Source organism: Xenopus laevis, chromosome 4S, assembly GCF_017654675.1.
Source record: "Xenopus laevis strain J_2021 chromosome 4S, Xenopus_laevis_v10.1, whole genome shotgun sequence".
NCBI classification, from domain to species: Eukaryota; Metazoa; Chordata; class Amphibia; order Anura; family Pipidae; genus Xenopus; species Xenopus laevis.
In genome coordinates, this window is record NC_054378.1 from 91366414 (window position 1) to 91382143 (window position 15730).

Consider the following 15730-nt stretch of genomic DNA (forward strand, 5'->3'; position numbering starts at 1 on the left):
TCTTCCTTTCCCAGATCCATGCAGTGCAACGGACCTCAAAATGCAATATAGCTGCAATGATAACAATGCAGAGCTCTCCTGGAAAGCATCTCTTGGAGCGTTGGGATACACAGCCACTGTCAGCACTCAAGACATGGAAAATGTGAACTGCAGCACAAGAGAAATCTACTGTATTGTCGATGGGATAAAATGTGGGCAGATATACACTATGACTGTGGAAACCTTTGGTATAAATTGCAACAACAATGTCACCTCAACAGTGACCTTTCCAACAGGTACAGTATCTGAGAGATGTTTCCCTACACACAGGTGTTTTCCTGAAGTTCTTCTCAGGAAAACATTCTATAATAAATAATTCTCTGTTCAATAATCAATGCTAATGGATTTATATTTCAGCTCCCTGTGTCCCTGAGCAGCAGCCCTCACAGTTCAGTTGTGATACCAACACAGCATCATTGTCTTGGGGTAGAACACTAGGAGCAGCAAGATATATCTCCAATGTCACTGCTCCAAATGTGGAGACACTCACCTGCGAGACCAGCGACATGACTTGTAATATTACAGATTTCCATTGTGGGCAGGTATACACCGCAATTGTCTCAGGCATCAACACTCAGTGCAGAAGTCTAGAAAGTCTCCCCACTACAATCACAACTGGTAAGATAACATCTGCCTTTTGGCTATTTGTATATACAGTTTTATTGCCACATTTAAAGTATCCAGTAGGAAACAATAACAATTTTATTTTCATTGATCCAATTTACTTATACCTATAATAGAGTTTCTTTTATTCCTTATGTTTCCGTACCCATATGTTCACTGATTGCTTGGATACTAAACAGTGTGTGTGTGTTTATCATTACAGTTCCATGCCAGCCGCAGAATGTGACTGCTAAAATAGACTGCACTTCTTCTGTTGCCTCTGTGAGTTGGGATGTTGCCCCAGGAGCCCTGAGATACTCAGCAACATTAAAGGCATCTGGAGGAGAGAAACTGATGTGTAACAGCACTGAACTTGGCTGTCAGGTGAAAAACCTGCAGTGTGGACAGATTTATGCTGTAACTGTAACTGCTTTTAATGAATGGTGTCAGAGTGCATCCAGCTCTCCAATAGAACTTTTATCAGGTGAGCAACAAGTACCGTGAACAGGATTTACAGTTAAGTAAGAAGAAGAGAGAGAGCAAGAGAAAAGGGGAGAGTGAGAGATTTTGAAGTCATCTGGACAGATTTCTGTTTTCTTTTCAAAAAAAGGGAGGAAAAAAACCCAATATAGTGTAGTTAATTAGTTTACTGACTCATAATAATATATTTAAAGAGAAAAAATCTTTTGTGGGACTCTTGTTGTTTTGTGAATTCTTAATCAATGAATCAATGAATAATTTTCCCCTACAAAAGATACACAGAAATCCATATTTTGTACCTTGTACTCTTTTCCAAATTTGCAATAACCAGACCCCCATTTCTTTTTCATGTTTGCAGTTTCAGTTCTCCATATGTTGACAAACTAAGAGGGTTATTTTTTAAAATCCGGAAATTTCTTACTATTTTCTTAAAACCACTTCAACCAAAATCCCATGCACATCATGAAAAAATCTAGTGTGGGAAAACACTCGGTAAAATTGTGAAAAAATCCAGATCGTGCGATTTTTCGGATTTCACACCGGAAAATTTAAATGTTTTCACATTATCTCCCAAAAACCACTTATTAATCGGATTATTGTATGAAACCCAGAGCAGATCATGATATCTCCCAATGGTAAACAGGACATCTGCCACTGACTTCTACATGACCTTGGCAGGTTCGAGATGGAGTACCTTTTTTATTTGGCCTTTTAACAGCATCGTGATTTAATAAATCGTGAAAAATGTGATTTTCTTTTTCTACGTAAAGATTGTGTTTTCCCCTTTAAAAATCCGACCAGAAAAAAATAAATAATAAAATTAAAAATAAAATTAATAAATAACCCCAAATTGTTTCCAAATTCTCTATATTATTACTGCCTACTTTTATAACTAAAACATTTATTTTTCCACACACAGTACCTTGTGTGCCCACTGAAGTCCATCCTGAGGTCAGCTGTGAATCTAACATAGCCACTGTGCAATGGGCTGTAGCCAAAGGAGCTGTGAATTACACTGTAACGGTTACTGGGCCACTTACAGAGAGATATCAATGTCAAACAGCCAACACCTCATGCAGTTTCTCCCAGCTTTCATGTGGTTTGGAATACAACGCATCAGTTGTTGCTGTGGGACACACATGTAGCAGTGACAAAAGTGCCGGGGCTTTATTTCATACTGGTAAGTGTATATCCGTATTATTCAATTAACTCCCACCCCCCCCAAACTGCTTTAGAAAGACATAAAATGGTGAAATATGAAACTTTAAACATCAATATTGGGAAAATGGTCACAGATAGAAAATAGAAAGTACATTTAAAAAGTCTTTATTTCTGGTGAACGACCTGAAAACAATTGAACTGAAAAAAGTGTTGGAAGGTGAACAACCCCTTTAAAAATGCTTTAGAATGTCGAGTTCTGCTCAACACAGTACTATGATATAAGCCACATATTAAATTATTCAAAATGATCATACAATAAAAAAAAAATTGTGAAAAAGCGGGATGTTAAACCTGTGGAACCATACATGCCCAGAATCCACAAGAGCTTGCAGTTATCAGAACTGTATGAAGCATTAAGCTGGGCAAGATTTATAAAGAAATGTATAATTAAATCAAGATCATGGATTTTGAAGGCAATAAATAATGGGTGTGTTTTTCTTGCCCTCTCTACTGAATTGATCATGGCTGAGTTGTTTTTTTTTTACTAAATCTTTAAAGAAAAATAAAGCTAAAATAAAGCCTAGAACATGCATTTAATAGTAGAACGTCTCTTGCTTTAGGAAATATCAAACTGCTCTAATGATATTTAGGTGTTTGTCAGATATTTGTTGCAAATGCAGTACCTATGAACTTGCTTGAATCAATGTGCAATATAGAGGATTTACTATGTACAATCCCTTTTCTATACAGTGCCCTGTGTCCCCAGTGCTGTACAGGCAGGTGTCAACTGTGATTCTAATTTAATAACCGTGACTTGGAATTCATCCCTTGGAGCCCTGAATTACTCTACAGTAATAACGGGTCCTGCTGGAGATGCACATGTCTGCCAAGAGGTGAACACAATGTGTAGCTTTTCCAACCTCTCCTGTGGTTTGGAGTACAACACCACTGTCTCTGCAAATGGATATACATGTAGCAGCCATCCCAGTGCCATTGCAACAATTCACACCGGTCAGTATTCACAAAATGCATTTAATATATAAATGGATAATCCTAACAAACAATTATAATAGCATAACATCTTAGATTCAAATTTAAGATAACTAGGGTGCGGTTGTAACTGAAGAATCATCCGTAGTTATTTTAAAACAGCAAAACCACTAGAAAACTTTCTGTTCCTGTTAAATTGTTAAATTGCTGCCATCATGATTACAAACAAAGGACATACCTTATATACTCGAGTATAAGTCGAGTTTTTCAGCCCCCAAAATATGCTGAAAAACTCTACCTTGGCTTATATTTGGGTCAAGAGCAAAAACGGTCGCCGGCGCCTAAGAATAGTCACCGGCGCCTAAGAATAGTCACCCGCATCTAAGAACAGTCGCCCGCGCCTAAGAATAGTCGCCCGCGCCTGAGAATAGTAGTCGGCGCCTAAGAATAGTCGCCAGTGCCTAAGAATAGTCTTCAAGAATATTCGCCGGCGTCCAAGAATGGTCGCCGGCATCTCCAATGGGAGCAGAAAACCTCAATTTTTTGATTGAAACTTACCAGAAGCTGCTGCATTTCTCACCCTAGGCTTATAGTCGAGTCAATAAGCTTTCCCAGTTTTTGGAGGTAAAATTAGGTACCTCGGCTTATACTCGGGACGGCTTATACTCGAGTATATACGGTACTAATTTCCTAATAACAACCTTTGAATGTACTGCCACCTTCTATCTAGTTCCATGCAGACCAGAGGACCTCAATATGCAATATAACTGCAATGATAACAATGCGAAGCTCTCCTGGAAAGCAGCTGTTGAAGCGTTGGGATACACAGCTACTGTCAGCACTCAAGACATGGAAAATGTGAACTGCAGCACAAGAGAGACAAGCTGTATTGTCTATGGGATAAAATGTGGGCAGATATACACTATGACTGTGGAAACCTTTGGTTTAAATTGCAACAACATTGTCACCTCAACAGTGACATTTCCAACAGGTACAGTATGTGAGAGATGCTTCCCGATACAAAAGTTCAACCAAACTTTTTTAGGAAGAAACCATTTGGTAATAAATATATACTTTTACTAATCAATGCTAATGAATTGATTTCTAGCTCCCTGTGTCCCTGAGCAGCAACCCTCACAGTTCAGTTGTGATACCAACACAGCATCATTGTCTTGGGGCAGAACACTAGGAGCAGCAAGATATATCTCCAATGTCACTGCTCCAAATGTGGAGACACTCACCTGCGAGACCAGCGACATGACTTGTAATATTACAGATTTCCATTGTGGGCAGGTATACACCGCAATTGTCTCAGGCATCAACCCTCAGTGCAGAAGTCTAGAAAGTCTCCCTACTACAATCACAACTGGTAAGATAACATCTGCATTTGGGCTATTTGTAATTTGTATACTGTTTTTGTGTATAAAGGAAATATATGAGTAAAGTACCCAGTGGCAACCAATAAGAATTTAGTTTTCAATCATTGAATTTCCAATCTGAGTAGTTGCTATTGGTAACTCTTGTTTATGAATTCTCATAAAACATACATATATGTCATACCCAATGGCAACATGGATACTAAACAGTGTGTGTGTGTTTATCATTACAGTTCCATGCCAGCCGCAGAATGTGACTGCTAAAATAGACTGCACTTCTTCTGTTGCCTCTGTGAGTTGGGATGTTGCCCCAGGAGCCCTGAGATACTCAGCAACATTAAAGGCATTGGGAGGAGAGAAACTGATGTGTAACAGCACTGAACTTGGCTGTCAGGTGAAAAACCTGCAGTGTGGACAGATTTATGCTGTAACTGTAACTGCTTTTAATGAATGGTGTCAGAGTGCATCCAGCTCTCCAATAGAACTTGAATCAGGTAATAATTATGTACTTGAGATTCTGTCTTTAGAGATATATTAGAAAGAGTTTGAAGCCATATGGACACATTGTTGTGCTATTTTCCAGTGAACAGAAGTAACTGTAGTGTCTGTACTATGGGACAAGAGCGCATCCCTTAGTGCTCATTTCCTAAAAACTTTGGACACTGCACTCTGCATGAAATGGAGCACACAGGTCTGCTACTATTTGCACAATGTCTCACACAGTGGGCAAAGTGCAAAATAAATGGGAAATTATAGCCTTTGTTTTGCAATTTTCCCACTGCCTGGGCACTATAGATGAAGCCTATAATCTATAATCAACACATAATTAAAAAAACTTCAATCCAAAGGGGTCGATTCACAATATTCCATAAAGTTATTGAAGAATTTGTATTCTTATTCTTTATCTATACAGCACTGACTTGGTAAACAGTGCTTTATAGAAATTGTTACCTTTCATATCTCTCCCAGTTCCAATGGACCTTATAATGTAAGGTCTCTATCACATCCACATACACTTGTCAATGTCAATTAACTTTAGTGCTCCCAAACCCTTCATCTTTCAAACTCCTTTTTAACCTCCATCCATAGTTAATTTTTTTCAAGCTTTTCATTAAACAGGCTATGTTTTCATTCATCCTTATTTTGCAGAACTTAATATATAAGTGCTTTTAAGAAAATATATTAATACTAAAACTATTGCCTGTGATAAATAGCTAACTACCATATATAAATAGCTAACTACCATCTGTAAATAGCTAACTGCCATATTTTACTTCCTGTCTCAGTTCCATGCAGTGCAACGGACCTCAATATGCAATATAACTGCAATGATAACAATGCAGAGCTCTCCTGGAAAGCATCTCTTGGAGCGTTGGGATACACAGCTACTGTCAGCACTCAAGACATGGAAAATGTGAACTGCAGCACAAGAGAAACAAGTTGTATTGTCTATGGGATAAAATGTGGGCAGATATACACTATGACTGTGGAAAGCTTTGGTGTAAATTGCAACAACAATGTCACCTCAACAGTGACCTTTCCAACAGGTACAGTATCTGAGAGATGTTTCCCCACACACAGGTGTCTTCTCATGAAAAAAACATTCTATAATAAATAATTCTCTGTTTACTAATCAATGCTAATGAATTTATATTTCAGCTCCCTGTGTCCCTGAGCAGCAGCCCCCACAGTTCACTTGTGATACCAACACAGCATCATTGTCTTGGGGTAGAACACTAGGAGCAGCAAGATATATCTCCAATGTCACTGCTCCAAATGTGGAGACACTCACCTGCGAGACCAGCGACATGACTTGTAATATTACAGATTTCCATTGTGGGCAGGTATACACCGCAATTGTCTCAGGCATCAACACTCAGTGCAGAAGTCTAAAAAGTCTCCCTACTACAATCACAACTGGTAAGATATCATCTGCCTTTAGGCTATTTGTAGTTTATATACATTTTATTGTTAAATTCTGTTGAAGAATTCACAACCTTGGGTTGAACCCTCAACCAGAGTAATGTTCACTAGCAATTTTCATTTCCAATTTGCCATTTCCATGCATTTTGATTTTCATAAGCTGGAATTCTTTAGAATGATCAAAGTTTTTTAATGACTAGTTGCAGTGGGTTACTCTTATATTTATAATTTATCCATTCATTTGCATGCCCTGTAATTGCATGGATACTAAACTGTGCATGTGTGTTTTTCATTACAGTTCCATGCCAGCCACAGAACGTGACTGCTAAAATAGACTGCACTTCTTCTGTTGTCTCTGTGAGTTGGGATATTGCCCCAGGAGCTCTGAGATACTCAGCAATATTAAAGGCATCGGGAGGAGAGAAACTGATGTGTAACAGCACTGAACTTGGCTGTCAGGTGAAAAACCTGCAGTGTGGCCAGATTTATGCTGTAACTGTAACTGCTTTTAATGAATGGTGCCAGAGTGCATCCAGCTCTCCAATAGAGCTTGTATCAGGTGAGGAACTTGCGCTTTGCATTTATAATATATAAACCATAGCAATACACATCTAGGAATATATTAAAGTATGCTTAAAATATCTAGGCACATTTTTGTGATCTATTCCAGTGAACATAGCTAACTTTAGAGTTTTGTTGTACAGGTGCTATCTTGCTTGTGACACATAAAGCTTATGATGCAATTGAGTCTGTGTATTTTCAAAAACAGGGGTTTTTAGTTACAAGGTCATGATTATAAAATTGGCATGGCACTGCCCCATGTCAAACCATTTGTGTTGGTTTGTTGTCTTTTTTTCAGCACTGTGTAATATGCTGATAGTTTAAAAAAAAAACAACCAATAATAATTCATAGACTTCCACATATCCCTAAGTCTCTCATGTGAATACGACGTCTACATTCAACTACGCGCCTGTAATCAAATGAGTTCACTGCTTACGCAGGGGTTGTGGAGCACAATGGACAAGATTTTCCTAAAATTAGAATTCCAATTCAGCTGAATCATTTGTGGAGGAATCAGAATTTGTCTAAATCCAAAAATTATGGTTTTGCCGCATGCCTAAATGTCAAATATTTTTGCAATAAAATAGTCTTCTTCCCTGCTATAGCAATCCCCTGGTATTGTCACTCTCACTTAGTACCCAACTTTTTCAATTTACAACTCTATAAAAGCTTTTCTTTAGGTAGGCCTTCCAACATCTCCAAAAATGCCATTTAAACAGGCATTTTGCTTCTATTCAGCCCAAATCTCCTTACACCAACCTTGCCTTTTATTGGACTAGACCAGGGATCCCCAAATTCTGAACCTGTGAGCAACATTTAGAAGTAAAAGGAGTTGGGGAGCAACACAAGCATGAAAAATGTTTTTGGGTTGCCATATAAGTGCTGTGATTGGCCATTTGGTAGCCCCTATGTAAATTGTCAACCTACATTGAGGCTCTGTTTGGCAGTTTACCTGGTTTTTATACAACGAAAAATTGCCTCCAAGCCTGGAATTCAAAAATAAGCACCTGCTTTGAGGCCCCTGAGAGCAACACCCAAGGGATTGGAGAGCAACATGTTGCTCACGAGCTACTGGTTGGGGATCACTGGACAAGACATTTCACCTCATATCCTTATTGTGCTTTTCCTGTGTGCACCCTTAATAGCAGAGACAATTTATGTCTTTCAACTCTTCATTTTTTAGTTTTTGTATTTGTTTAACATACCCAGGTTTACCCAGGTATGTGGGATCCGTTACCCGGAAACCCATTATCCAGAAAGCTGCGAATTACAAAAAAAAAACCCCATCTCCCATAGACTCCATTCAATCCAAATAAAACAATTTTTTAAAAATGATTTCCTTTTTCTCTGTAATAATAAAACAATACCTTGTACTTGATCCAAATTAAGATATAAATAATCCTAATTGGAAGCAAATCCAACCTATTGGGTTATTTTATGTATACATGATTATCTAGTGCACTTAAGGTATGAAGATACAAATTATGGAAAGATCCATTATCTGGAAACCCCCAGGTCCCACGCAGTCTGGATAACAGGTCCCATACCTGTATTAATCATTTAAAGAAACTATTATAATAATGATACTGTCTTCTGGAGTAAAAAGCTGGTAACAACCTCCCTATTATGTCTATCTTCCTTTCCCAGATCCATGCAGTGCAACGGACCTCAAAATGCAATATAACTGCAATGATAACAATGCAGAGCTCTCCTGGAAAGCATCTCTTGGAGCGTTGGGATACACAGCCACTGTCAGCACTCAAGACATGGAAAATGTGAACTGCAGCACAAGAGAAATCAACTGTATTGTCTATGGGATAAAATGTGGGCAGATATACACTATGACTGTGGAAAGCTTTGGTATAAATTGCAACAACAATGTCACCTCAACAGTGACCTTTCCAACAGGTACAGTATCTGAGAGATGTTTCCCCACACACAGGTGTTTTCCTGAAGTTCTTCTCAGGAAAACATTCTATAATAAATAATTCTCTGTTCAATAATCAATGCTAATGGATTTATATTTCAGCTCCCTGTGTCCCTGAGCAGCAACCCTCACAGTTCAGTTGTGATACCAACACAGCATCATTGTCTTGGGGTAGAACACTAGGAGCAGCAAGATATATCTCCAATGTCACTGCTCCAAATGTGGAGACACTCACCTGCGAGACCAGCGACATGACTTGTAATATTACAGATTTCCATTGTGGGCAGGTATACACCGCAATTGTCTCAGGCATCAACCCTCAGTGCAGAAGTCTAGAAAGTCTCCCTACTACAATCACAACTGGTAAGATAACATCTTCCTTTTGGCTATTTGCCTTTTCCATACAGTTTTATTGCCACATTCAGTGGTGGGAACTATGGGTTACTAGTGTAGTTTTGAAATTCTCCCTTACATTTCCATACCCAGTGACTGCTTGGATACTAAACTGTGTGTGTGTGTTTATCATTATAGTTCCATGCCAGCCGCAGAATGTGACTGCTAAAATAGACTGCACTTCTTCTGTTGCCTCTGTGAGTTGGGATGTTGCCCCAGGAGCTCTGAGATACTCAGCAACATTAAAGGCATCTGGAGGAGAGAAACTGATGTGTAACAGCACTGAACTTGGCTGTCAGGTGAAGAACCTGCAGTGTGGACAGATTTATGTTGTAACTGTAACTGCTTTTAATGAATGGTGTCAGAGTGCATCCAGCTCTCCAATAGAGCTTGAATCAGGTGAGCAACAGTTACTTTTAAGTCACATTTAGGTGCCTGGGTGATGTTATCTTTCATCTGACACTGCAAGGCAACAGTCCTAACTACTATACCACATGCCTTCCATGTATTGGGGAAAACAATTTTGGATATGAAAAATGGTGGTGTTTGGGGCCAAGGGCATTAGACTGCAGAAATGAATTTCTCTAAGAATTATATTTGGTTTGGGAGCCAAGCCCTGACTGTATTATTATTGTTATGAATCCTCTCTATGATAAATGGCTCTTTATGTTTGGGCCACATTCCCATTGTATTTTATTGTCTGGGAACTATACCAGCAGGCTAAGACTTACTGTATATCATGACTGGTAGTTTGTTGCCCCAACAAGAGATTAATATGATAAACAGGAAGAGATTAAAGACTAATGTCACATGCAGCATTTTCGTATATTGTATGGTTTATATCTCTTAAAGTGATACTGACACAAAAAATGTTATTTCAAAATATTAATCGACACGAAAAGTTACCTATAGGTCATGTTGATCGTTTTTCGCTGATAATTCTGCTTTTGTAAGTAATTGTCACTTGAAGTTCCTAAACCTGACTGTTTTGTCAACCTGACTGTCACTTCTCAACTTCTAATGAGTTTCTAATGCTAACAGACTACTGCTGCACAGATATGGCAGCCCCCTCATAGGGAAAAAAGGGGGTACGCTAGGTAATGTAAAAGCATCCGGCAGATACTTTTATGCCAAAATAATAAACAGCATTGAAAGATAATGTTATGATAGATATTAAAAAAATTATTTTCTGTGGTCAGTATCTCTTTAAAGGAGAAGGAAAGGCTTTGTGCACTTGGAGGTGCCAAATGTTAGGCCGCCCCAAATTGTATTGACTTACTTCAAAGCCCGGTCCGGTGCTCCTATCAGCAGAGAACTGCACCGGCCCAGGGTTATTCCAGTGAGCCCTACGGAGCGATCCACTTCTGTCTTCCTCTTTCTTGACGCAGCTGCACATGCGCAGTAGAACGAGAAGCCGAACATTAACTAAAAAGTCAGCTATTTTGTTCAACTGCGCATGCGTCGGCCCGGGAAAGTGAATCTCTCCGTGGTGCTCATTGGTATAACCAAGGTTCGGTGTTTCAGATAAGTAAATACAATCACTTGGGGGTGCCTAACATTTGGCACCCCAAGTGCACAAAGCCTTTCCTTCTCCTTTAAGTGTTGGGAAAATTATAATTTACTTTCGTTATAATTCAAATTATAGTATTTTTGTTCTTGCTTAGGACTTTATTCCTTGGCTTCGCCCCCTTGCATTCATCAAAAACCAACATTCTTCTTATCTGTAATGAGTAAAAATCTAGAGTATGTGTATTATACACTATCAACTCTCAATAGTCTTCTCTCTGAAAGAGACCACTGTTATCATAGTAAAATGTTCCACTATTTATAATCCCATCTCGGAATTAGCTTTCAGACAAAGGACCCTTGACTTCTCTAATTTTAGAGTGCAATTCTCTATAGTACGCTCAGTAGCAATGCTGCCAGATTACATTATTAAATCATATTGTTTCACGAAAATGTCCCAAGCACTCCATTGTGTTCTGGCCCTGTTCTTGTGTTTAGTCATTTTGGATGGCAGAGCTATTATTTGCTCAGTTCAGTTTATTTTTCTGGCCAGCTGATGTCCCAGGAAATTCTAAGACCATCTGGACGGTTGTCATATTTCAAGGGCTTTTTTAAACCTTTTTTCCTCCCCTCCTTTTAGATTTTATTGTTCTTCTTTTCCATTTTGTTTATACTGATTGATTGCTTTTATAAATCCATACTATAATTTATTATGGGACTGAAAGGCTAAAGATAATATTTACTATTTGCATTGATCCATGCAGTGCCCTGTGTACCCACCCAAGTGCTGGCTGACATAAGCTGTGAATCTAATGTAGTTAATGTGTCTTGGGCCGCAACCCCAGGAGCCATGAACTTTACTGCAACAATATCTGGGCCCCAAGGGCAACAGTTCATCCTCCATGCACTGAACAGAGCGTGTACTTTCCCACGGCTCTCCTGCGGTACTGAGTACAATGCCACAATTGTTGCACTGGGAAACACATGCAGCAGTGCCTCCAGCCAGCCCATTAGTGTACAAACAGGTAAGTGCCTACTTTACATAACATTACATGAATTATTAACATAGACCCATCATGAAAGTTAGTGAATTCAACCAGTGTCATTGTAACGTCACCTGTTTGTGTAGACCATCCCTGACTACAGTTACCAAACCTTGGCTTCCCATCTAAAGCCAAGGATCTGAATATCCTCATTACACCTGTAACTATGATTCTAATATGACAATAGTTCACATTGATAAATATGATGAACAAGAAGTTCACCTTCCAGTAAAATTTTTCATATTTTGAACACACAAGTGTTCTATTCTGTTTGCTCTTATTTGTCCTTCTTCTTTTTATTGCTTGGTCATTCATTCTACCACTAGAAAAAATACATGCCACCAAGTTGTTTGAAGAACAAACTGATGTATAACAAAATTAAACTCTGAACTCTATCTGAAATCTACAGCTATAAAAAATGAGAACCATAAGACATAAGAGATTAGCTACATCATGCTATAAGGCAAACTTCCAAGCTTGCACTAAAGTAAATTTACTTCTTAGCCAAAGCCATGGTGCTGCACAAACACATATGAGACTAAGTGGGTTATTTACTAAAATCCGAAAAATGTCTCACTCTTTTCTAAAACCACTTTAACCAAACTCCAGTGCATATTTTTACTGTATTTATCAATAAACGTACTCAATAAAATCTGGTGCAGGAAAAGACATCCAAATTGCCTGATTTTTCAGATTATCGCCCAAAAACCACAAATGTGGTTCGTATTATTGTATGAACCCCACTGCAGATCATGATATTTTCCAACTGTAAACAGGGGGCATCTGCCATTGACTTCTAGATGACCTTCGTAATACTTTTTTTATTCTGACTTTTAGCAGCATCGAGATTTAATACATTTTGAGAAATTCAATTTGTTTCTAATAAAAATGGTGTTTTTCCCCTTTAAAATTCAGACTAGATAAAAACTGAATTTAATAAAAAAAATCCCCTAAGTGCCACAGAGTAATAAGAAATGAAAGGAAAGATCAATATTAAGCTAGACCAGGAACTTTTTAATAGCAAGGGGGTGCAGCAAGATACCCATAAAGGAGAACTGAAGCTTAACTAAAGAGGTAGTGCAGAAATGCTGTACATTATATTTTGGGCTTCTGTACCAGCCCAAGACAACCACAGCCCTACAGCAGGGAAGATCTGTGCCCAAAAAGATGCCCAGTAGCTCCCCATCTTGACTGACTCAAAATATACAGGATGCATAGAATATACATGTCACAGTATAAAGATGATTAGTAATTCATTCAGATAATTATTACCTGGCAGCACAGAAACCAGTGCAATTAGCATCAGAATGCAATAATCAGCCCTGTAGCATCATCTTAAATTACAGACAAACCTCATTTTCTGCTGGATAATTTGCAACGACCCCTAAGTTTAGGGCAGCAACAGCTGATCAGAGCCCACTGAGCATGTGAGTGTCACAGAAACTTTCCAAGATGGTGACCCCCTGTGACAAGTCTGAAGTCCTGGATCATTGCTGCTATTGAGAAACTGAAACTTTAGGCTGGTGCAATACGTTTAGCATATAAAATATGTAGGGATGCTCTGAATCCAGGATTCGGCCACGATTCAACCTTTTTCATCAGGATTCTGTGTGGCCAAACCGAATCCGAAACCTAATTAGCATATGCAAATTAGGGGCAGAGAGGGAAATCGCATGACTTTTTGTCACAAATCAAGGAAGTAAAAATGTTTCCCCCTTCACACCCTTAATTTGCATATGCAAATTAGGATTCGGATTCACTTCGGTATTCGGCTGAATCTTTCGCAAAGGATTCGGGGGTTCGGCTGAATCCAAAATAGAGGATTCGGTGCATCCCTAAAAATGTGGCATTTTTAGGATTTAGTTCTCCTTTAAAGAGAAACCGTTTTTTGCCGTGCTATATTTAACTGCAACACTTGCTTGTATTTCAGTGCCATGCCAACCTAGGAATGTAAGTGCACAAATGATTTGCAGCCGCTCTGTGGCTAGTGTTACCTGGCATGAAACTGCTGGAGCCTTAAGGTATTCGTCCACGTTAACATCATCTAGAGGAGTGGAGTTCACATGCAACAGCACCGAGCTGGGATGTGAAGTCAGCAGCCTTCAATGTGGAGAAGCATACACAGTGATAGTGAGCGCTATTAATAATGAGTGTGAGGGCACTCCTAGTCTTCCAGCAGAATTACTCTCAGGTGAGAGAAACATATGTATATACACTTGAGCTACTTATAGTATTATTATTATCCTTTATTTATATAGTGTCGATACATTCCACAGCAAAGGGATTCACATCAGTCCCTGTGAAGCTTACAATCTAATCTCTATCACATTCACACACACTATGGTGATTTTTTTTTTATCAGGAGCCAATTGACCTGCCTGTATATACTTGAAGTATGGAAGGAAACTGAGAATTCAGACTAGTTCAGGACAAGGTTGATTTGAAATGTAGATTTTCTGCTATATAGGAAGGGACTATGCCCAAAAGAGAGAGAAATTAGCTTTATAGCTATATAACAGGTGCACAATGTTTTGCCCTTTTTGCACAAAGACTTTAACTAAGTTGTGGAAGGGAGTGAGTAGCCATGAAAGTGATCTAGATGGCTGAGTGGGCAAGATGCAGTCAGGCATGTTTCCTATTTAAAATGGTTGACTAACTGGTGTGGAATGAAGAATGACACACTGTAGCAGTGACACGGAGAGGACTCTTCAATGAAGCATATGGGATTCTATTCAACTACTGGTTTAGGTTCTATTAATAGTGGAATAAACAAAAGGTGACAATGCAATTAGGTTAAAAAAAAACTACGGGTAAAAGAAGATATTATACAAGAACATTGGCCACCTGGCTGATATGACATTTTATGTTGTTTGGTGCAGTGCCCTGTGTGCCCAGCCATGTCCAGGCGACAGTCAGCTGCGAGGCGAACGCGACCATCTTGTCTTGGGCAGCAGCTGAGGGAGCTGTTAATTACATTGGCTTATTAAGTGGCCCACATGGAGATGAGTATGAATGTCAAGAAGTCGGCACATCGTGTAATTTTACCCAGCTTTCCTGCGGCTTGGAATATAATGCTACTGTTTTTGCAGTCGGACATTCGTGTAGCAGTAGTTACAGTGAAGCCGTTGCCGTATATACAGGTAAGTGCAGTGCATACTGAGTTTTATCAACAACTCATATTTACTGTTTTTACCTTTATCTTATTTTCAGTTGAATGCAGTGTTTATCTGTTTAACATGTAATAGGAGTCTGTTTTTCAGCATAGGTAGACAATAATAACGATTTACTATGGCTTAACCTCCCCAAAGCTGAAACCAACTGCTCTATATTCAATTACCTGTATATAAGTTCTCCAATTGGAAGATTTTTATTGGAAGCTTCCCCAAACATAAATCTCGTTCTCTAACCCTGTATTCCAGGTCTGTTAGTAGCTGGTGTCTCTGTGTAACATAGGCTTAGTCGTCAGAGCAGGGAGTGCAGAAAATATAAACAGACAGAAAAACGCTGCTTTTAATGGCAATTATATATCTTTACATGACTTTAATACCATAACAAATGTTCAGTTAATGTATATTGTAACGTTGCTTGTTTTTTTTACAACTTAACAAACAACAATTTTTGAGTGGGGAATAACTTTAAGCTTATTAGTAACACTAGACTTAGTAATGCCTTAGCTTTTCAGCCAATATAATTGAATTATAACTGCCTGTGCACATAGGGTCAGATC

The 15730-nt window shown here is 38.8% G+C and overlaps 1 protein-coding gene across 1 annotated transcript in view; it reads left to right on the forward strand.

The window, feature by feature from the left end:
- LOC108715706 overlaps positions 1 to 15730 on the forward strand; it is a 47006-nt gene that overhangs the window by 12953 nt on the left and 18323 nt on the right. The window contains exons 16-32 of the mRNA XM_041561572.1: positions 15 to 275; positions 397 to 657; positions 866 to 1126; positions 2042 to 2302; positions 3034 to 3294; positions 4004 to 4264; positions 4382 to 4642; positions 4883 to 5143; positions 5936 to 6196; positions 6309 to 6569; positions 6871 to 7131; positions 8782 to 9042; positions 9164 to 9424; positions 9593 to 9853; positions 11725 to 11985; positions 13934 to 14194; positions 14883 to 15143. Of these exons, the coding sequence (XP_041417506.1) occupies positions 15 to 275; positions 397 to 657; positions 866 to 1126; positions 2042 to 2302; positions 3034 to 3294; positions 4004 to 4264; positions 4382 to 4642; positions 4883 to 5143; positions 5936 to 6196; positions 6309 to 6569; positions 6871 to 7131; positions 8782 to 9042; positions 9164 to 9424; positions 9593 to 9853; positions 11725 to 11985; positions 13934 to 14194; positions 14883 to 15143 (4437 nt within the window). The remainder of the gene's footprint in view (positions 1 to 14; positions 276 to 396; positions 658 to 865; positions 1127 to 2041; positions 2303 to 3033; positions 3295 to 4003; positions 4265 to 4381; positions 4643 to 4882; positions 5144 to 5935; positions 6197 to 6308; positions 6570 to 6870; positions 7132 to 8781; positions 9043 to 9163; positions 9425 to 9592; positions 9854 to 11724; positions 11986 to 13933; positions 14195 to 14882; positions 15144 to 15730) is intronic.